We start from the raw sequence: 23,253 nt of genomic DNA, 5'->3' as shown, positions 1-23,253 counted from the left end.
TTTATGCAAAAAGACATTTTGCTGAAAGAGGTTAGAAAAAAAAACTCATTAAATCAACACTTTCTGATTATTTACCACAGATAATAATTTATTTGAGGGTTGTTGTAAATGCATTTGTAATTCGCTATGCAGATAATAGTATTCATCTTTATTTTATTTACTTTTTATTTTGCAGTCAGAAAAAGCTATTTTTTATGGGTATGTGAGGTGCTGTATTAAAAGAACAGTATTGCCATTGCACTGTCATCACATCCTGAATTCTGTTTGATCTACCAAGGCATCAGTCAAGTTTGTCTTGATGTGAGAACATGTCTCAGATGGCAGATCTCTGATGGAGTGCTGGATGGGTGAGAGCAGCTGCTCTCCACAGATTTTTCCTGACCTGCTCTGCTTTGTGAAGCAGCTTCTTATGTAAAATTGATACATTCTATATACTGTAGATGTATAGCGACAATTAACAACCAGCTAAGAAAAATGCAATTCAAACTAAAAATATATATAAAATTAAACGTGATGATTAACAGCCTATTTATATGGGGGTTTATATTGTTAAAGATCATTTTGGTGTGACTTAAGATTCTTAAGGTAGATTAATAGATCAGTGTTACATTGGAGTCCTGTACATGCTAAAATCTGTATTTTCAACAAAAAAACCTGTCCTGCAGGACGTCAACATGCATGAGGATATTTTTACTAAAAAAAATTATACTGCAGATTCTTATATAGTCACAGCCCCTCATACAGACTTTCAGCATTAGCACCATAGTCCTGCTAATCAAACATCTTGTAGGTAATTAAAGGCCCTTAAATATTTCCATCACATTTGACAAGATCCCAGTTACTCATAATGTATGTTACGGCAGAAAATAAGGACAATTTAAAATTGGATTTTGTTGCCATTATTCAACAAAAAAGATCAGATCTTAATTTGATTTGATGAAAGTATTCCGTAAAAGTAAAAAAAAATATCCACTGGACTTTGTTTCCAAGATTTGAATGCGTGTCGCCACCTCTCCAGGAAGCTTTCTCAATTCAAATATTAAATCTTGGAAACCAAGTCCAGTGGATATTTTTGAAACTTTTACGAAATAACTATGACCTGGATAACTGAGAATCTTCATCAGCACTTTGATGAAAGTAGTTGGAACGGTTTACCTGGATGTAATAAAGGATGTTGACACTTAATTACAAACACTTTCAATTTTCATATGTCAGTAATTTGTAAACAATAGATATTGATCGTCAATGGCAGTTCATTGTTTTGCTTAAATAATGTAGCGTTCACTTAAAGCTTAAGTTCGGGTCAACTAAAAAGATTTAGGATACTTGCATTCTAATGACACAGATTTTAACCGACTAACTTCAATCTGCAAAGAAAAAATGGCTATGACATTTTTATACAATTCAAAGCTCCAAAGTACATATATAATATTTAGCACCGAAGATTGAGACTCAAACATTTATTTCAAATGACAGAAAGCTATTTTTAATTTCTTCAAATTGATATTTTTAAAATCATCAGTAAAAAAAAAAAAGCGGTCTTCAATGGTTTCTGCTGTTTGCTTGAAAATAGGCAATTTAAAAAGTTTTAGCTTGTATACTAGCAACTTTTTCTGTCAGCATAAAATAAAGAAATTAATCATTCACACTGTATGTGATTTTGTTTGCTATTATATTTTCTTCAAATGAGGGAAACAAATGATCTTTTTCAACATACAATTGGCGGATGATCTGTATTTCTGGAGGCTTTCTAATGATCGCAGGCTGTGAATATGTGGGAACAGTGCAGTGGAACATATAGATGAAAGGAAAACAAAATCTACTGAGATTTTCTTTCTTTCACTGTCTGTTCTTTGTTCAGATCTTTTTTCCACAGCACATCCACTTTCCATTTGTATTGAATGAACATCAAATGTAAGGATGCAGCTGCCTCTCGCAGGATGCTGTAAAGGCATGTAGAAATGTTGCTCTAACTGTCATAACGCAGTTGACTGGTCCTCTGTTCTTGCTTTTATACACTCAGGTAGATTGGGTTTTAAATATCTTTAGCTCTTAATGTGCACTGCACCAAAAGGTGGGTTGTATTTTAAATAAAACAAAGATTTACAAACAGTTGTTAGGCTGCTTTATGATCACCAGCAGAGATCAAGCAGCTGTAAGTGAATTGTGTCACAAAGAAGTATCTTTAAATGAGTGATGGACCCTGAAGAGAGCATAAACTTTAATCATGTGTGGAATTGTTAGGAAAACAAGCTTTGTTGAGTCAATAAATTTCAAAAGATAAAGATGCCAAAAAATGCTAAATAAGCTATCTGGTGAACAGCCTTGTTCATACCATTAAATATCAGTTACAAACCGCAGCCTGTGTTTAAAGTAGCTGTCTGCTTTCACCATTTGACTGGAATATCTTACCTTGGAAAGGAATTATTATCACAGTCTTTGAAATGTTTGTGTTTTCTGTGTTCCCTTCAAAAAGGTGAGATGCTTTAAAAAACTTGTCCTTGTCCTTCTCTTGTCACTGCTGCATAAATGCCAAATAAGTGAAGTCCAGCATGAATAGTTGTCCTACTAAAACAGCAGGCTAATACTAAAACCTTCCAGGGTTGGTGTCCTGCAACTTTTAGATGCATTCCTTTTCCTACAAACAAGGTTAAAATAGCTAAGCTGAATCTCCAGCAGAACTCAGGTGATATTGATGAGCTAATATTAAAGTAAGGTTTGTGTTGAAGCAGAGACCCATCTGAAATTTACAGAACATCAGCCGTAGAGGATTTTTGAGAGCACTAGGTAAGACTCTTCCAACTGATGGGAGCTGTAGGGTGCAGCTGGGTTTACCTTCAAAGTGATGATGGGCACCTTGGGCTACTGCTTTCCGTAATGCTCTCAATGACTGAAGGACCCAAGTATCCCTATTCTGCGTGTTTTAGGTGACTTCTTGCTGCAGCACACATGACTTATAGTAGTAGCCATTCAAAATTTCCCCACTTTTCATGATGGGCCCTTTTTACTAGAATATTCTGTTATGATTTGTGGACATTAAGATCTAAAGAGAAGCCTGGTCCTGGTCATCCTCCCAACTCAATGGCCATGTCAAATATCAGCATGAACATTGGTCCTCAATGCGAAAAATAATATCATGGTTTATGGCACAAGAACATTGTCCGAAACTTTGCAGCCTCCTACACTTAAGCAGTCCATCCATTCATTTGCTGTCATGCTTTTTCCAAGCGGGATACACCCTGGACGGGTCAACTGTCCATCGCAGGGCAACACAGAGACAAACAGGACAAAAAACCATTCACACACTCACATGTAAGACAATTTAGAGCAACCAATTAACCAAACAGTCATGTTTTTGGACTGTGGGAGGAAGCCAGAGAGAACCCACGCAACCACCTTATCTTCTTGCTGCAAGGCAACAGTGCTACCCACTGCTCCACTAAGAAGCCATGAGAGTTGAACAAGTTTTGAAAAAATAATTTGCTTTAAAATAGGCCCTATCCACTGCATTGATGTCAATAAATGTGAACATCAATGCAACAACTCTGCAAAATGCATTGAATCTCATTATGCACTTCCACAATGTCAATAAAGCCTATTAAACAGAGCTATAAAATGAAAAATTCTCGCAAGTATGCAGATGCATCTTAAGGCACACAGGCACACACATGGGTTTAAGGGAGAATTCCATCAACCAATTGACCCATACTCTATGCTTGGCAACATTACTGTCTTTAAACCCAGGACCTTTTTAATGTAAAGCATGAGAGCTTCAAAGTGCACTTATTCAGTTCACTTATTCAATTAGATTATTTTTGAAGTCTGCTAATTGCTCTGGATCTTACTCATCAAAGTGATTTGGACTGGATACATATTCATGCTGCATCAATTAAACTTGAATTTGTTAAGGAAATAAAGAAAATATATATTATAGAGTTTTTTATTACAACGAGGCAAAATAAAAAAATATTTTAAAATGTCTAAATATTTTTTACAAGGAACTGTAGGTGGAACTATTATATATCTTATAAAAAGATATGAAAAAAAAATGATCCTGATGAGAGAATTAGTTCCTAATGGATGAAGTTATGCTGGGCGAAGGCAGTGGTAATCGTCAAAACACCCAGCAGTGATGTGTGTGATATAATGGCTGATTATAAATAAATTAAATTTAGATTGAAATCACACAGAGGAAACACAAAATACTACAGCAAAGGTGGGTTCTAAATTTATGCATGTGCCCAGTAAATAAAAATATCTAGGTTTCTGTGAAAAATATTAATAGCTCCTTCTTTGATCTGCAGGAATCTTTAAAGAAGCGAAAGGCTCTTTGAGATGACAATAAAAAGCAATGATTTCTTGTGTCCCATTTGACATGATGCTGACAATAAAAGTAGAAACATACAACAAAGAAAACAAAGCAGAGTAAAACAAACAAAAAAAACAAGTTATGTTCAATGAATGGCTTTTTTCACCCAGCCATTGAAAATCCACAGGGAATAAGAATGAGAAACTGAAAAAATATAAGAGGGCAAGAGTTCAACAGAATAAAACTGTGGCTGTCACCACCCTACCGGCTGTGGATTTTTAGGGTGTTTCAGCATAACCCTGAATATTGCAATGAGTCAGTGGATGTTCCACAGCCATTTCTGGTAGGAAAATCAATGAAACGTCTAACAACAAAAAACAATGAGAAGCTACGCAAACAAATTCAAAACTAATTTAAATATATTACCAAATGGGAAATAATTCCGAATGAGAATTAGAGAAAATGTTTAAATCAATCAATAATAGTTTGAGAACATGAACAAGTATAAAATAACGAAATAAAAAAACGCATTACTATTCAGTTATGACTAAAACTGCTTGACTAGTATAAAAGTAAAAGGCATAAAAACGCACATATAAGCAAAAAGTAAGCGAAAGAGTTGCAAAAAAGCTCTCAGCTTGTTCCTCCTGCTCCCATTTCAACAGAAACAGATCATTTCCTTTTGCATGTTCTGTTGGAATCCTTTCTGATTGTACTGGAAGGAAAAGTGATGAAGCTAGGATAAATGAAAATCTTATCTCGCAGGGTTTGATGTTTTCAATCAGCTTAAAAAGCGATGACAATTCCATTTTACACGTGACTCGAAATAACTGTTTAGCTCTGGGGGAAATTCTAAACTCTGCAAAAAACGTGCAACTTGAATGTGTTCGGGAAACATTGGATACACATCCCAATTATGACTTGGAGAAAAAATCTGTTAAGATTCTGCAGCAGGCGTAATGCATTGCAGCTAAAGGAGGCCCTTTAAGGTCAAAACTGACTCTGATTAATTTCAACCATTAAACTCTAACACTTTATATTTCACACTTGGTTTTAATACCAAACAACTTAATAAACAAATGTATTTAAAATCCAATTTTGTTATTTATGTCCTCTAGTTGTATCATACAAAGTGAAACTGACACTTTAGACAGACGTAGTCTTCCATGCAGTAAACATAAATACTCAATGAAACGGATAAAGGGGCTGGTTGCAGTTATATTACTGTATTTCTCAGCCGTGTCAGTAATTATTAGGTTCATGAAGTTAAAGATACTGGTAAAGGAAATTTAAACATATTTACTCATAGAATGACCAATTCAATTCAGTTTATTTGTATAGCGCCAATTCACAACACGTCATCTCAAGGCACTTTACAGAGACAATTCAACCAGATTATATATTCCAACTGATTCAGTTTTCTATGTAAGGAAAATCCCCTAATTGCATTGAATCATTGACTCGAAGACAATCCCTCACACCAAATTTGCTTGTAGCGACAGTAAGGAGGAAAAATTCCCTTTTAAGAGGAAGAAACCTCAAGTAGAACCAGTCTCCATGTGAGCAGCTATATGCCGAGGCCAATTGGGGCCTGGGGTGAACAATAACTTCATATCACACTAATCAAAATGTAAAGTCAATTTTCTGGTATTTTATGGCTGTTCTGTGAGAAAGGATGGACAAAAATTCTCAAAACACCATCTTGAAAATGGATTAGTTTAATCATTTGGGTAGTTACTTTATTGGTTGATTAATATTTACATCATGATTCAATGTCACAAAACTTGTTTTGGGGTACATTTTTTTATTTTCCATCCAATAAGCCTTATTTTGCAGTAATTGTAAAGATCAAATATGGGACTTACAGATATTGGTCCATGTGGACAAACCATTTTGGAAATACTCTTAAAGATGTGGGAGAGAAAGTGCAAAAATCTTCTCCCTCTACTAAAGAAAAGTGCTTATTCTCCAACACTTTTTCCTGTGCACCATCAGCTAGCTATAAGAAAACTATTTTCATCAGAAATAAGCATCTTCTAATGATTTCCAGGCTAGAAAAAGCACAGTTTGAAGACTAAATTGGGGTAAAAATATTGTAGCGTAAAATGTTAGGATGTTATAATTTCCCATGGTCCTTGAAGGTGTGGAGCGAGTAAGAACAGCGTAATGGAAGAAGTGTTTATTAATTTTTTTCCAGAAAGAGCCACTGTTTTTTTTTCAGCAACTAAGATTAAGAGTTTTAGTTTTTGGGTTTGTTCTGTAAGGTGGCTGGTCTGCAGTCGTTGGCGTGGTTACGGCCTACAGTAACCCATCCTGTTACAATAAAGCTACTGTTGCCATATCCCGCGCTGTCATTTGGCAGATGTTACAACATTAACCTTAACAAGGAAATTTATCTCTTTCTTTTTTAGAAAAAGAAAAATTTAAATAATCATTTCAACTCAGCTGCTGGGCCCTATCAAACATTTAAGGGAAGACATCTTTGTTTATCAAACGCCTTTAGGTCTGCTGCCTCTGTCTTGTAACATCTGTGTATTAGAATGAATGGGCATGTTATGCATGGCTGTGACAACTTTGTTGCTCTCTTGGGTTTTGTGTTGAGCGTGTGCAAACATTTTTCAGGCATTAAAATCTGATGAAAGCAAAGTGTAGCTTGTCAGGGTGGAAAGGGATTCTAAAGCTCAGTAGATTTAAATGGCTTGTAAGGCTTAAAATGACTTGACACATTTCAATGGAAATTTATCCTGGACAGATGTGCTTTGTTTTTGTTTTTTTTTGTTTTTGTTTTTTTCCAATTTCATCAATTAATGCTAATTGAAATGAGGGTTCACCGAGAAATATTAATCTCCAGGTGAGATGACCAATGTAAATGTCTTTTTTTTTTATTGGATTTGTCACACTAAGTCAATCAATTATTCAAGTAGAAAAATCGAGATAAAAATCTCTGTAAAATGACATCAATCCTGCAGAGGATGCATCATGCATGCCTTAAAACAGGTTTGTGTACCTCTGCGTGTTGAAGTAGCGAAACAACATGGATTCGTAAAAAGTGTTTCTGCAGTATAAAAAAAGAGTGTTTATTTTCTTACTGATCCTCATGCATTTTTCAAATCACCAAGTTGGGTTTTAGTGAAGGCTTAGGAGTGCAGGACTTTCCTAATCCTTGTAAATTCTTCATTCAATGAGGGAAAAAAACTTACTTTTAAATAAAGGAGAACTTCCTGCAATAGAATAAGTCAGGCATTACAACAACGCTTTTTTGTGTAATATTCTAGTCCATAAAATGTCTAGAAGCAATTGTAAAAATGTACGAGGCCATTTTTTTCCATGTCCAAAGAAAGGTTTATCTGCAAAGAATCACTAACAACGAATAAAGCGATAAGACAGACAGCTGTCTTGCTCTGTTATAAGGGTCCAAACATTATAAAGATAAGAGTATTTTGTGAAACACTGAAAACATAATATAATTTTTAATATATGTGTTTCTTTTAATACAATCTGGTCCTGAATAACTGAAAGTGAAGTAAGCAACTAATCAGATTCTTTCTTTGTTTAGGATCATCTGATGGCCCCTGATTGCTCTTTAGGAAAATGGTCAAAAGCAAAATTAATTTGTCAGTTTTCTTTTGAATTTATTTTACTGCTGTGAGATTTGCTTCACATTCACAGGAGATTCGCATGACAAGATAAATCTGGTTTGGACGTGAACATGTGAGGTGAGACACTAGATCTGTGTGAAAAGCAGAGCTGACCAGGAGGAATGAGTTTGCATTAATCTCACCTTGTTAGAAAGTTAGTTAAAAACCAAATATGACCTATAGGGAATCGGCTGCTTGGCTCATACCTGCGTGGTTCGTCCCTCCAGCCCTGAGGCCTGATGGCAAACAAGGCTTTTGGCAGTCCTTCCAAGCCCAATCCAGACAGGGCAGGTCCCACGACAAACCACATGTGACTTGGGCCGGCCTGTCCCGCTGCCCAGGCTGCCCGAAAAATCATCTCAGCCTCTTCCAGAGAGGAGTACAGCAGACGGACCTGGCAGAGGATTATAGGACAAAGACGTTCAGGTGGCGGTTATAAACCAAGGAGATAATAGAGTGTAGCACCAATTTAGATTAAACACTTTGATGGATGCAGAGCAAAGACACACAGATAAAGATCACATTTTTAATCCTTACAGTTTTTCACTTGGTTCCATGACCTCCTTCCATACTCTATTCAGCATTGTGCAGGATATTAATTTGTTAATATGTTATATACCGTAGCAGATTTGTACTTAATGTTAAATGCTTTACAAATAAGAAGTTCCACTTCAAAAAAATTAGGAATCTTGTTCTGATTGCATTTTTATTTTCTATTCATACGCCATCAACAAGAGGAAGACAAATTAATCAGTCTGTGTTTGTGCCTTTCTTGGCATCAGAGCGAGGACCTTTTCCCTGAACTCACCATCCAGATGAGGACCGTTTGTGCCAAAGAGAGGACATTTTGATGGTGCTCGCTTTCTTATTTGCTAACCCTTGTGTTAAGCACTAGTAATGTTTAGGGTTAGGGTTATTGCGCTGGTTAGGGCATAGAAAGGCTTGAAATGACAGAAAAAGATTGGAATATGTGGTTCTCACTACATATAGCAAGATGAGAATGTGTGTGTGAGAGGCTAGGGGGGTTATAAGAGTCCTTCAGATGATTGCTCAGAGGAAGCACTTTGGGAAAATGTGTGCCACCATTTCGGAAGACAATAAGTGAACATATAAAAACTCCAATCAGTCAACACTGGAATATGGAAGAACAGCAGCAATAGCAGCAGGCGTGTGGCTTTATAATCACATGCTGAATGTTAACTGCTGTGACTGTCGTCAGAGAAGATGGCCAGATGACGCCGATTCTCCTACTCAGCCGACAGAGGACCGGTTCAAGGTTGGCATGAGGTCTACGCGGACGTTCAATCCCGATCTATCACACCACCCCAGCAGTCAGCATATAGACAGACTCATTTACATAGAAAATCCATATTTCTGATGGGGGTAAAAAAAAAAATGACTTGGCCTTGTTTTACTCTCAAAAATTGTTGTTTTGCTGTGATGCTTGAATCAAGATGTTTCCAAACAAGCAATACATATAAACCACCATTCACTCCAGCAGTTTGTTAGACCTTGTACAGCTTCACATTTTTATAATGATGGACACCTAATTTGGTTTTTAATTAGGGTCCTCATGGGTTTTCAGGTCTGTGTTTGTCAGAGCTTAGCTGCTTTAATACAAATGAAATGAAATGAATCTTTAATCCACACACCATACGTGCACCACCTAGGCTTTGATATAATTCTGTGATGGTAATACTAGGGCTTTGTTATTTGAATTTTAACATTTATAAAGTGAAAAAAAAAACTTTTAAAGTACTTTAAATCTAGATAAATGTAATTCATTTGTTTGTGTTAAGGAAACGCATTATTGTACCATTTGAAAATAGTAATAAATCAATAACATAATGGTCACTATCTATAAGAATCTTCTCTAAAAGATTAGACAAAGTTGTGTGGGATACATTAATGTATAACAGAGTAATTCCAACATTCCTGGGGCTAATTCCAATAAGGAGTGAAAATTGTTTTACAAAAAAGAAATGCATGTGCAATAAATGAGATTATTGTGGGTAATTTGCAAGGATTGTGTGTGTACAAAGCACAAGACGTGCAAACTGGTTCTGTTCCTGCCTCATTTTAATGAGCAAACTGCATGTGCTGCTGGCAGTTTAAGAGTGGACTAGAAAAAAAAAGGTATGTCATGGACAATAAGTGAAGCATAGGAACTAAATGCTGCTACTCTGTGTTTGGTTCTAGTTCTGGGTCTACAGAATATGCTTTAACTAGAAGATCTGACTGCTCTGGGAGGTTGATACACTGACAGCAGATCTGTTTTGTATTTAGTTGCTGATCCATTCAGTGATTTATAGACTAACAGAAGGATTTGAAAGTCTATTCTCTGAGCTACAAGGAGCCAGTGGAAGGACTTCAGAACCGGACGGATGTGCTCTACTTTCTTAGTTCTGGTGAGAACATGGGCAGCAGCGTTTTGGAGCAGTTGCAACTGTGTGACGGACTTCTTAGGCAAACCTGTGAAGATACCACTAAATTCTACTAAAGATACATACATGAAGCTATTAGTTTTTCTAGATCCTGCTTGGACTTTAGTCCTGTAATCCTGGAGATGTTCTTCGGGTAATAAAAGGCTGATTTAGTCTCTCTATCATCTGTCATACAACCAATGCCCAGTCAGCCAGTCTGTTACGACGTATACATGGCATACCAGTCTGGTAAAGCTTTTTTCAAACGGGGGACTAACCTCATCAGGTTAGAACCGATTAAATAACTACTGTGATGCAAAAACTCTCATCAATATGCTCTTTTTTTTGTAACTTTGCAGTCTGTGAAACTTGTCAAGCCATCGAAGAAACTCTCTTTCTGCTGGTTATGCCTCAAACATCTGAGGATATAAGGTTTGCTGTCAAGTACATTGTTAATTTTCATTGCTCCTTTGGAGTCACCAGCTTGTTGTGATGGTAGCAGAAATGTGGTGCTGCATTATGAGTAGATTTGGTGCTGAGAGTCATCCATTGTAAAGTCTTGCCTCCTGCGCTGTGATTGGTCCGGACAGATCTGGTTGGACTCAAGAGTTGTTTACCGGACTGAATTAGGCTCATGTACTTCAGTCTGGCTGGCCAGGCTACAAATGCCTTCTTTGTGGCCACAATGACCACAGACATGTTTGATTGTGAGTTTAAATTTCACTTTCAAACACACTTAAAATAGATGTGCATACAATTAGTTTCAGGTTGATAAATCACTGCGTGGGTTTGAAGTATTTAGATTAGCAAATCCCCCACCCCTAAATGTGTGCTGTCTGCTCATTAAAATATAATCAACAAATATTAACAATGGCACAAACATTAAAATGTTTGCAACAAACACAGTTAAGCTAAATTTAGACCCAAAATACAAATTGTATCTTTTTTTAAGTTCAGCTTTCTGCATGAAAACCAGTTTGCACATGTTAAGACATTTTTTATTTTTACTTTTGGCTATCAACAGAATCTAATATAGTTTTACTATAAATGATGACACACATCTGTGGTCCAATCAGTGAACCCGTCTTCACTGATGTTGCGTCATTTAGCCAAAAGTTATGTCAATTGGGTTTGCTCAACTTATCACTGGATTCTTCTTTTTCCAATTTGTATCTTGACATCATTACAAAAACAAAACAAGAAAATCAATATTTTAAAGGCCTAAAATACTTTAAGATTTTATATTATGCCTAATTGAATGCCACTACCCCAGAAAATGTGTGCTAGTATAAACATGTTTAGAAGCCTTCTCGATGTGTTACTTAACTAACATTAGAATATGGTAAGCTATAGGCTTCTAGCATTTAAATGAAAAGGAAGACAATGTTTGAAAAGCATTTCACAGCTGGTTTCTTTCTAAAATATTTGATTTGTCGTTTATTTTGTGTTCTTTAATGATAACCTTGAATGAGGCATGCAGAAGGAAACAGCATGACTGCTGCATTTCTTACCAGTCACAGCACTGAGATACAAATCATCAAGCAATGCGTGCCATATGCTAATTAGCAACGGCAGGCTTTGAAATAAAACAAATGGCGCATGCAGCGCTAAACCCTCCTGAGTGCCTCAGATTATGCATAGAACACGTAACATCAATAATTTCATATTAGCAGGGTTTTCAGAGGTTAAGGCCTGTTTATGTTTTTTAGAGACATGAATTTTCTACGGGTGAAGCATTGAAAGCTAATTCTAACTTGAGGTGTGCTTGAAAAAGACTCATCGGATCACAATTTGTAACACTATTAGATTTACATACACAGTGAAAGAAACATAAAGTAAAAAAGTAAAAGGTGTCAAAACACAATGTTTTAAGAAGACTTTGCTTAATCGCTCAGTAAGAAAGAGATCTTTTTACTTTTGAATCAGATCAGAGGAATCAAATAAAATCAATCATCCTAAGTACTAAGTGTGTTACAAAGAGTTAAATCAGAGAAAACTGAAAACATTTGTGTTTAGCTGTTAGAAGACTTGCCCATTCTGCTCTGAAACAAAAAAATTCACAGAACAGACAAATTATCTAGCTTTTAATAAAAAAGTACGGAATCAGTATGTTATTGCAAAGTGAAAAATTATGTAAATGTTAGCTTGCATAAGGAACCAAAACAGAGAGAAAAAAAACTAATTTGACTTCATAACTAGTTTATCAGATTACGGCCTCATGTAATATGGTCGGGAAAAACAGCAGTAGGTCTTCTTTATGAGAACACAAGTTCTTAGGTTATGGTTTCTTAAATAGATTTCCTCTGAGAGAGAGTAAATATTATTTATTATCATATGTGCATAGTTCTATCAAAGATTTTAAGCCATTTATTACCTGCCAGGAATGTTATAACCAAAGAATTTGTTTATCAGTATAACTGTTTTTTCCTACACTGATAAAGTTTTTGCTAAACAAGTAAGATCAAACACTCAAAAGGGATTTTCTTTTCTTTTCTTTTATTCATTACAACTAAATAATAGACTGCTAGGCATGTATGAAAAAAAAAATCTGCAAAACTTACAGTGATTAGAAAACAACATGCAGATGTAAAGAACTCACTCCTAATTTTGCATCACACTGCAGCCTCTCCTCAGCCACCAAAGCAGCAGGCATACATATTCACCAAGAGATCAATAGATCAAGGTATTTTACCCAGAAGAGCAGATTTGTGTATCAGGATCAAACACCTTCTGACTGCTGTTTCTGATTTTAATGTCTGGTTATTGCAGCACTATGAATTATGAAAGAGAGTGCAATGATTCATCTCTTAAACCCATTCACTCATGAATAAAAAAAAAGATTAAAGTAGAGCTATGGTATTTATCAATCTAATCCAAGGTCTTAGCTGAGGATCTTCAACAAGCTTTTTTTTATTTATTGATATGGGAGACCTGATTAAACTAATCTTCCACTGTCTTTTGAAAGTGTTTATGATAAACCTTCTCTGACTCAGCATTATGGCCAAAATGTTGATAGGCATTATTAAAATATTCATCATTCATCAAATTGCAGGGAAAATATTTGACAAAGAACAAACTAATGGATCATATTTGAAAAGTTTATTAGGATTTAAAGTGTTTTGGCCACCATAACGACATAAATTTGCCAATTATCAGTGTCTTATCAGTGTCTCTATAAACTGTTTTTTTTTAACAAGCCGCGTCATTTGACGCCCCATCAGTGAGTCAGGTAGAAGGCGCCACTTTAGCTCTCTGTCGAGTATCGGGTTGAGAGGATGTGCAATTGAGTTTGGTAGAAGTTTGATAATGGGTTTATTGATCATAAACATGGTGAAATGTTGCATTTGTAAAGGCTGCAGAAACTGCTGAATGACACTGAAGTTAATCAAATTTGTTCCTAATACAGTAGGTTCTGAGATAAAACCATTGTTGCAGACCAGATGCCAATCTTACAAAAGTAGGTGGTCAGTAAACTGGAGATTCCGCACGCATTTGATAAGAGATGGCTGATTGGAACTGTAATATAATAATAATAACAAAAATTATAATTAAACTTTATTGATCTCTCATTGGAGAAATTTAACTCTGCATTTAACCCATCCCCTTAGGAAGCAGTGGGCTGCCATTGTGGGGCACTCAGGGAGCAGCATGAGGTTAAGGTTCTCAGAGATCCAGAGTGGCAGTCTGTGGGATTGGGGCTCGAACGCACAACCTCAGGATTCCAAGCTATATGCCCTAACCAATCCCCCTTAGGGATCAATATGGATGCTGGAGAAACTTTAAATAGAGGGAAGAAAACGGTATGTATGTATATGTATGCACCTTGAATTGGTGGGTTTATGATGCAATGATGCTCTATTTCTGCTGGATTACGGTTTCAGTGTTGCTCACTGAAAATTATGTAACCACTGCATTTTTTTGTGTTTGTTTCATTTCATTTACCACTTGTACCGTTCTGTTACTGTTATATTGTTTTTTGTATTTTTTTTAGATGTAAGAATGGTTATTTAGCTTCCTTAAAGGAAGTTGGCATTGAACAAGCCTATCCACCACTTTCCCTTCACCGTGAGATAGAAACAGATAAGCGAACACTTGTTTACACACTTTAGCAGCAGCATTTAGCACAAATGGCTTTGTGACTTTCACCAAGATGCCTTTATTATCTCCCTCTATTACCCTCTTGATAAGGGTGTCATTGTTCTTGTTAAGCAAAGAGTGGGGCAAAAATGGTTTCAATGTATGAATCTGAACTGGATTTTCCTTGTCATAACCCTTTGTGATGCTGTGCATGCTTCACTTTGTAAAAATAATGCTTTCTCCATATACATTTGGGACAGGTGACTAGGGCATCACTATTGACCTCATAGGCTTCACTTTTGACAATAAAAGTTTTTAAAGTAGAGTTTAAAGTAGGTTTCCCTTATAAATTCTATAATACCACTCACCCACAACCCCATAATTTTATGCAATAAACTGATCTCACTTGCCTACCTTCTCATACTAAGACAGAGAAGTCAATGATATAAGTATTCTTTTTGCAAATCGACATTAGATGACTAAAAATAAATTAGGTCATCCACCAATTGAGGCTGCTGGTGAGCATTCGGTATAAATGCAAGTAAGATTTCCGAGGACGTGGGTTTTTATTCAGTCGTTGAAAAAGGATAAATTCAAATGGATGATGCTGACACAGGGACAGTAAGACAACACCCTGAGGGCAAGAGAGGCCATAGAGGCAGAAAAAGGCATATTTTTGGAGAGCTTCCTAAAGTGTGACCTCTCCATCATGGAGCATTTTTCCCTCTGTTATTGTTATTAAGTAGTGGGCTTTCTGAGAGAGGAGAAACCAAGAATAAAACTTTTCTTGGTTGCTGCTGCAAAATTTGTTAGGGCAAATATTTAGTAGAGTTTCAGCTGCAGCTGTTTGCCTTTCTCAGTTTGACTCTTTCACACTTCTGAATAATAATTTGAAAAAGAATAGAAAGGAAAGGAACAGCATTTGTCTTTAAATTTATGTCCCATTTAACGTCACAAGGTAAGATGCATAATGTTCTCCACTTGCTCGATCTGCCCTTGCTTTCACTCATTTCTTTTCAGATCCTTATTTTAACAAAGGTCATGTTGTTACCACAGCCAAAAATGAGAGCAAAAAAATTCTAAAGTATAAAAGGGAGAAATCATCTTGTTAACCTTACTCATGCAAAGAGATGAGGGGTAAAAAGAAGTTTCATCCTAACATCTCTACCTTCAAGCTATGAATAAAACAAAGTTACACTTGGGTATTATGTTTTCATCTTTACTACCTAGCTCCTCTTAAGCTGCCTTAATCTGAGCATGTTGCTGATCAAGCCCGCCGACAGGCAGGACAAAGCAGAGAGAAGGGCCCAAAATTGACAATCTGACCATTAAAAATACAGGCAGAAGTAATTTTACATAAAATATTTGAGAAAAAAATATTTTATTTTAGAGTAACTGAATATATAAATATATTCACATTGGCTACATGTAATATATATTTTAAATAAGAGGCCATTAGAACTCCCCCCAAAATAAACTTTTAAAGTTTGTTTCACTGCAAACTAAGATTGTAAGGTTTTCAGAAGTGTAGCGCACAGAAAAAAAAAAAGAGAAAAAGGGAAGATGACCCCAAAGGCTTGAGGGATTTTAGGAGTAAATATTAAGAATAAACTGAGGATGAGTAAGGAACAGGTCAAGGAACAGAATTGCAGAAGAATGAAACCCATTCAGAGGACTGTAAGAAGCAATCTTTTAATTGTAGTGTTTTAATTTATAGCATCTGTTAGCTTAGTGCCATAAGAGCAGAGAGATGGCAGAGGTCTAGAAGTAGTGTGAAAGACAGGGCAGAGCAGGAGAGCCAGCTGAGGCGTCGCAGCTTGTGGTGGCAGGGGGAGGGTGTGTTTAAGGAGAAGACAGGGAGAGCCATCACTGTCGAAATGCAGTGCAGGTTGAGGGGCTTCCTGCCTGAGCAGAGAGTCTGAGCATAGTGTCTCAGAGACGGATCACGAGTTAATTTAAATGATCCTGCGCTGTGGCCAACAAAAATGACAATTTCTGATTGAGTGAATGTTTGTAATGGCAAAAAAGGAAGCTTTTAACAGAGATTGCAGATAAGATGCCAGTAGATTCAGAGGGCCGAGAATTCCCAAAGTATCTAACCTATTCTACCTCTCACAAGGAAGGGAATTGTTAGGGACTGGCTAATATACAGCAGGTCAAAAAAGGCCACATTTTACCTGCCGTGCTTACTGTTCTCCTATGAGTAGAGAAAAAAATCAACTAGTGTACTAAACTCAATAGATTGGATGAAAATGTCCAACATAAAATACAGAAAACTATGAAAGATTTCCAGGGCATGAAAGAAACTGTGCACACAAACATTGTTATTGGAAATGGAAGAACCTGCTTCATATTTTCCTATCTCTACCTGTAACTCGCTGGGGGTGAGCAGGCCTTCAGTTAAATGAAGATAGTAAAAAACCTTCTGGGCTTTAGGATGTCCCAGGAAAGGTTCAATAGTCTGGCAATGCTGTCTATATATAGGGCCCTCAGAGTAAGGACCATTTTTCCATTTGGTGTAGAGGGGGGCCCAAAAAGACTGTGTTGTCCCGGGTCAGCTTGCCTAATGCTGAGCATACATACTGTTCAATAAATGATAAGTGTTTTTCATTAAAAGTAATTTTCATTTAATGTGCTTTACTGGAGGCAGCCATGTTTGTCAAAGAACACTACTGCCACCTATCGGTTTGTGACGTCACGGTGCGGTATCGGCGGTTGACCAAGTCTCACTGCTGTATCTGGTGCGCTATCGTCCAAGTCATTTTGAAAACATTTTTCTTTGAAATGTTGGCAACATTTACATGTTTTTTCTCTGGCCAAAAATTTTATGTCAAATCCTCCCTCTTCAAATTGGCAATCAAACGACGAAAGGTGAAACAACAAATTCTCTTTTCACTTTTACCCAATGTATTACAACATCCAACTGCCATGCACGTGGGCATTGTCACTTTAACTACAGTTCTAGTGAATTTCAACGGTGAAGTCCTCTTGAAAACTTAAATAACTTGTTGATTGCAGATGTGTCTAGTAGCTCCCATTGATTTTGTTTGTAAAGCGGGGAGAATGGCGCTAGGCTTACCGCACCGTGATGTCACTGCTGGAAGATGTCAGGAGTGAGGTGTTACAATATTTGGGCAAAAATGGCTGGTCCCAGACTCGGTGATCATAATTAAAATTATTGTTTTATTTTTTTACTGATTAATGCTAAATTCATTAAATCACAGCAAACATATTAGTTTCAGGTATAGATAATGATCCATTGATTATTCTTTGCTGGCTGGACTTCTCCTTTAAATCAATTTTATTTTGAGAGCCTAGCAGTACTTAAATCTCAGCATAAATAACAGCTCTGTCAACACTGACACCGGTGTTTCTGACCACTCACCTGGGCTTCGTTGTCTTTGAGCACTCGCTTGGTTCTTGCCCCACCGGGGTCGTCTGTCACATTAAGAACCACCACGCTCTTCCTTTCCCAGCCAATGAACGAACCATCTGTCATACCCTCCACCATGGCCAGGAAGTCCTCGTAGCCATGGTGACGGGTTGTAACAACAGAGAACGCCGTCCAGTCATATTCTTCCAGTACTTCAAAGATGACCTCGAGTTGGAGCATTGTGGAGCAAGTGAACTGAAGGTAGATTGAGCCGCTCTCCTGTTAGCAGAGAACAAGAATTTATGAAGCCAAACTTTTATCAATTTGAACAGTAAAAACACAGTTTATAAAATATCAGAAAAGATTACTTGGCCTGCAACTCCATATACTTTATGTAGGCTGATGAATAGTATAGAGTGCCATTCACTCATGCTGAACAAGTGTTGTATACGATGGAGCATATTCATAAAGAGGATCATCAGGCAGCATCAAACCATTCTCCTTTTTCTTAGAGCTCTTTCTGCTTTGCGTCTAATATCTTCAGGTTTTCGGGGGCTCAGAGGAATGAAGCAGTCTGTCATATCCAGCTTCAGCTTTTAAATAAAAGCTTTAACATGAATGTGAGAAACAGTGGTAGCCTCCCTCTGTGCCCTGCAGTCATTTTAATAACCATGTGTACATGAGCTACGCACAGTGTGACAAAGCTATCCATTTCTATCAGCCACTGTATTTTTGTCAACACCATAGGAAAGTTTTAAAATGGAAAAATCCATATTTACTGATGATTGGACTGAATGTAGGTTTGGACAGGAAAATAAAATAAAATTATTTATTTATTTTTATTCTAAGTGCTGCTTTTTTTAAGTACTGCACAAATAAAAAAAAGAATCTCCAGAAGCCAAGGGAATATCTGTAAATTAGTAATCATGGTTCTGCTTCTATGCTTTCTGCTTCTATGATATTGTCTGCTTCTATTTGCTAGCATAACAACCTGACAACCTCAACAGAGCAATACTGAGATGGAAGTTAAGAACATGCCAGAGACCAGGGCTTATATCATCAGATTTTTTAAGTGGTTTTTAAAAACTGTGTGCCTGCTACTGTTTTTTTCTTCATATCCATACTGTAGTTATCTTATTGGTTCCAACCTGATGACACTGACCCTGTTAGTCCCGCCCTTAAAATCAAGCTGTACCAGCCCTTTACCAGACTGATAAGCTGTTTAGCCTATATATTATAAAAGTCTGGCTGGCCAGGCTAATGCATTGGTACAATGATAGATTATGAAGAGAGGTTGTTCAGATGTGAACACATTTGGACTGTTAGATATAACAGAAGTAGTATAATATGAGTGGGTATAAAGATGTGATGGGGGGATGGCTCAGATTAATGCAGCTCTATAAGCAATTACATTAAAATGAAATATACCATGACTGAGCTTTAATATTGTAGCAATGTTTACGAAAACAGAATATTACCATCAACCAACTTTAAATCAGAGAACAGATAAATCACATGAATAAATCACTGAAATATAAGTTTGTTTTTTGTTTTTTTCTGAGTGCTGCATTTCAAGTACTGCACAAAAAAAAAAAAAAATCCCCAGAAGCCGAGGGAATATCTGTAAATTAGTAATCATGGTTCTGCTTCTGTGCAGACATGCGGATGATCAAAGGGAAAAACCTCCAGGAATAATGTTCAATCCTCCATGGCATCAGACCTCACCTCCAGTCTCACTACACTGAAGTCAGTCAGCCAGCTAACTAGCAGTCTGACTCCACATATAAGCTTATCTGCTTCTCAAACTGGCTGAGGGGGATCTGTAAAGGAAACATACTAGGAGCAAGCTCTGTGGCTGAAGACTGGAGCATTAATCAGGTTTCCGAGTTTATCTTGGAAATGGAGCTAAAATGTGTTTACTAGCTCCTTTAAGCTTACGAGAACCCATGAATGAGTGATGTCACGTCCCAAGTCACCATTTTAGAAGATATGTTGCCACAAGGTTGACTGATTCAAGATGTGCTTTAAAAATTGGAAGAGATGGTGACCCATCATCCAGCCATTGTGCTCACTGATCTTTTTTGGTTACAGTCCAGCAACACAATTCCCATTCCTTCAGCCTTTCCATGTTTTAAAAACTTATTTTCACATCTGACGGACGAACGAAAGTAGCCAAAATGTGTGAAATGGAAGGAAATGTTATACAGAAATGTGGAGAGCATTTGAATTCAGTGCTCCTCACTTTGAAAGCGCTTTTCCTTCAGTAATGTCTCACTGTCATACTAAATTAAATAAATGTATTTTGTTTTGGGCTTGGATAGCATCTCTTTAAAAGCGCTAATACAAATAACTCAGCCTGCTGGACACTGAACACATGTATCTAATTAGGATACAAAATGGTCTGTTCTTTGCATGATTACTATGCAGTCCATAATCCTTCCAAAACAAAATCACTATTAAATTAGTAAATGTTTAAAAAAAATCATAGACTAGTCATCTGTTTCTTTGTATTTAATTTTAGTAGGAATCGTTAAATTACAAAATAAGCTGATTTCCTTTTTTATTATTATTTCATCAACCAAAATAAATTAAACTGAAAAACAAGGCTTCTTGTATATCCATTGTTGGGGTCAAACTGAAAAACAAATAACAAATAAAACCCCACTTATTGCACACTGTTCAATCCATCATTCACAAATATTTAGTTCTACAATACTTACTAACTGCGAATGACTGTTGACCTAAACTGATAGACCAGACTAGGAAAATATGACCAGAGAGGCAGAAGAGAGGCTAAGGTTATTCTAGCGGACCAGCAGAGATCCAAAGCTCAGGAGGACCAAAAAACAAAATCAGGTCCACAGTCCAGGGAATCTGGGGCTGTAAGGGAGGGTGGCAAAGGAAAAAGCCATAAGAATATTGTTTTGCTGCAAGGCATGTCAGAAACAGCAAACATTTGGAAGTTGGTACTTTGGTGTCTTTAGACCAAACTGCCCTACAGTTAGATGTAAATAAAAAAAAAAAAATACAGCTGTCCATTAAGCTGACAAAAACATGATTACGATGAAACATGGCAGAATGATGCTGTAATAATGCTTTGTTTCACCAAAGACAGGATAGACAGTTACAGGAAAGGATAAACAACGTTTAATGCTTGAAGAGGTTTTCTATTTTTGATTTCAAGGTTTGATTTTGATTGGCAATAACAAAAAACAAAAAACAAAAAAAAAAAAAAAATATATATATAAATATATATATATATATATATATATATATATATATATATATATATATACATTTATATCATAGCATTGAGCGGAGTGGAGCATGAAGCGAGTGGTGGACCGGAACGGAAGAAATATGGTGGAGCGCAGAGCGGTTTTCAATTCATAGGCCGGAGCAAGGGTTTTGCTCTGCTCCAGTTAGCTCAGATGCGCAGACAACGTCAATTAAAAATGCTGGATTATAGAATTTGTAAAATAANTACAGCTGTCCATTAAGCTGACAAAAACATGATTACGATGAAACATGGCAGAATGATGCTGTAATAATGCTTTGTTTCACCAAAGACAGGATAGACAGTTACAGGAAAGGATAAACAACGTTTAATGCTTGAAGAGGTTTTCTATTTTTGATTTCAAGGTTTGATTTTGATTGGCAATAACAAAAAACAAAAAACAAAAAAAAAAAAAAAATATATATATAAATATATATATATATATATATATATATATATATATATATATATATATACATTTATATCATAGCATTGAGCGGAGTGGAGCATGAAGCGAGTGGTGGACCGGAACGGAAGAAATATGGTGGAGCGCAGAGCGGTTTTCAATTCATAGGCCGGAGCAAGGGTTTTGCTCTGCTCCAGTTAGCTCAGATGCGCAGACAACGTCAATTAAAAATGCTGGATTATAGAATTTGTAAAATAAAATTTATTTGATTTAAGTTTGAAATTTTCAACATGTTTTTGAATTGAAAAACAGTTGCAGGCACACTGTTTTTAATCCTTAAAAAAATATGTATTGCAAGCCACAGCCACTGACCCCGAGCCTGTTTTTTAAAATGGATCGCATACACACATTATACGTTATTATATAATTTGCAATAGGATGCGAGGTGACCTTTTTTAATGTAGTCTGTTAAAATAAATTAATAATTAAATAGGAAACGCGGGGCAACATGAATGGAGCGAGGTGTTACGTTCACAGCTGGGAAACAGTGCGATAATTTAACAACCAGTTAAATAAGACAATAACCATGTATCTGTCACATCATTAAATCAAACACTGTGTCCCAGGGCCCTGGCATAATTACATGAAGGAAAAATGTCAGAATATGCCTTCTCATTACATCTAGTAGATGCACAGCTGGCAGAGACCTTCTGGATAGGATTTGGAGCTATAAGGAACAGTAGCTAAAAAAGGTCCTTCAACAAAGTATTGTTTATGGTGTGGCTGAATACACATCTGAATTATACTTTTCCCAAACAAACATCTGAAAGCATAACTTATATTACCTTTTTGGTGAAGCAATAGTTCATTGTGCCTTGTTGCAGAAGATTACAGTGAAATAAATTTAGGTTTATTCTTGTAATGTGACAAATTGTGAAAAAAGGAGGTTTTTACTTTGAAAAGCGATTGCAAATGATCCAACAGAGGAGCTGCCTTTCATTGTCAAAGGAAAAAGATTTTTCTTATCTGCCTTTTGGTTCTTTAAAAACAAAATGTGTTTTTGTTTCTCTGAAAAATAGGAGACTGGCTTCCTATAGCTGGAGGTGATGTTATTTTTCTTTGCTGGTTGAAAAATCAAATAACTTTTATTCATGAATTCTAATAGATTCTTTGTTTTTGTTGTGTTGTTGTTTTAAAAAAGGTTACAAATTGTGTTTTTAACAGATAATGCAGAAAAGCATGATTCAGAAAGGGATCCTTTGTTTTATGTTTTTGTCTTTCTTTGTAAGAGCCCAGGGCCCCCAGGGGACTATGTGATGATGCCACTTTAGTCACTTTGATTTATCATTCATAGTAGCTGTCATATCAGAAAACACAATGCAATGTATATATATTTTTTGAGCACACTTAGCTTAAGATTTCCAATTTTTTATTACTTCTTATTTTAGATTTTCTCATTTATTTAAGGGTGAATCAACAGAAAAAGACTCTTAAACTGGCGGCTGGCCTGTGGAATCCAAAATGAATTAAATACCTACAATCCAATATTTGAAAAAAAATAGTGTATAGAGAATGACTTGATATTATCAGTAGTTAAAATTGGTATAAAACAGTTGCGGAATGTTTTCTAAGGCTGCAGAGTGGGGCGGTTTGTAGCACTGCTGCCTTGCAGCAAGAACAATCTTGGTTCGATTCCCAGTCTGGTTTTTGTCTGCATGGAGTTTGCATGTTCTCCCCGTTAATACATGGA

The 23,253-nt window shown here is 36.4% G+C and overlaps 1 protein-coding gene across 2 annotated transcripts in view; it reads right to left on the bottom strand.

Annotated features, from left to right (window-relative positions):
- LOC107089017 (glutamate receptor ionotropic, NMDA 2D-like) overlaps positions 1-23,253 on the bottom strand; it is a 244,606-nt gene that overhangs the window by 108,210 nt on the left and 113,143 nt on the right. For both annotated transcript variants that reach the window (XM_015381530.1, XM_015381531.1), the window contains exons 4-5: positions 17,833-18,099; positions 8,154-8,341 (exon numbers count right to left, since the gene is read on the bottom strand). In XM_015381530.1, coding sequence (XP_015237016.1) covers positions 8,154-8,341; positions 17,833-18,099 — 455 coding nt within the window. The remainder of the gene's footprint in view (positions 1-8,153; positions 8,342-17,832; positions 18,100-23,253) is intronic.

The sequence above is a fragment of the Cyprinodon variegatus genome, unplaced genomic scaffold, assembly GCF_000732505.1.
Source record: "Cyprinodon variegatus isolate N-32 unplaced genomic scaffold, C_variegatus-1.0 Scaffold235, whole genome shotgun sequence".
NCBI classification, from domain to species: domain Eukaryota; kingdom Metazoa; phylum Chordata; class Actinopteri; order Cyprinodontiformes; family Cyprinodontidae; genus Cyprinodon; species Cyprinodon variegatus.
The sequence above is the reverse complement of the archived record's forward strand: the minus strand, read 5'-3'. Positions and strand labels throughout refer to the sequence as shown.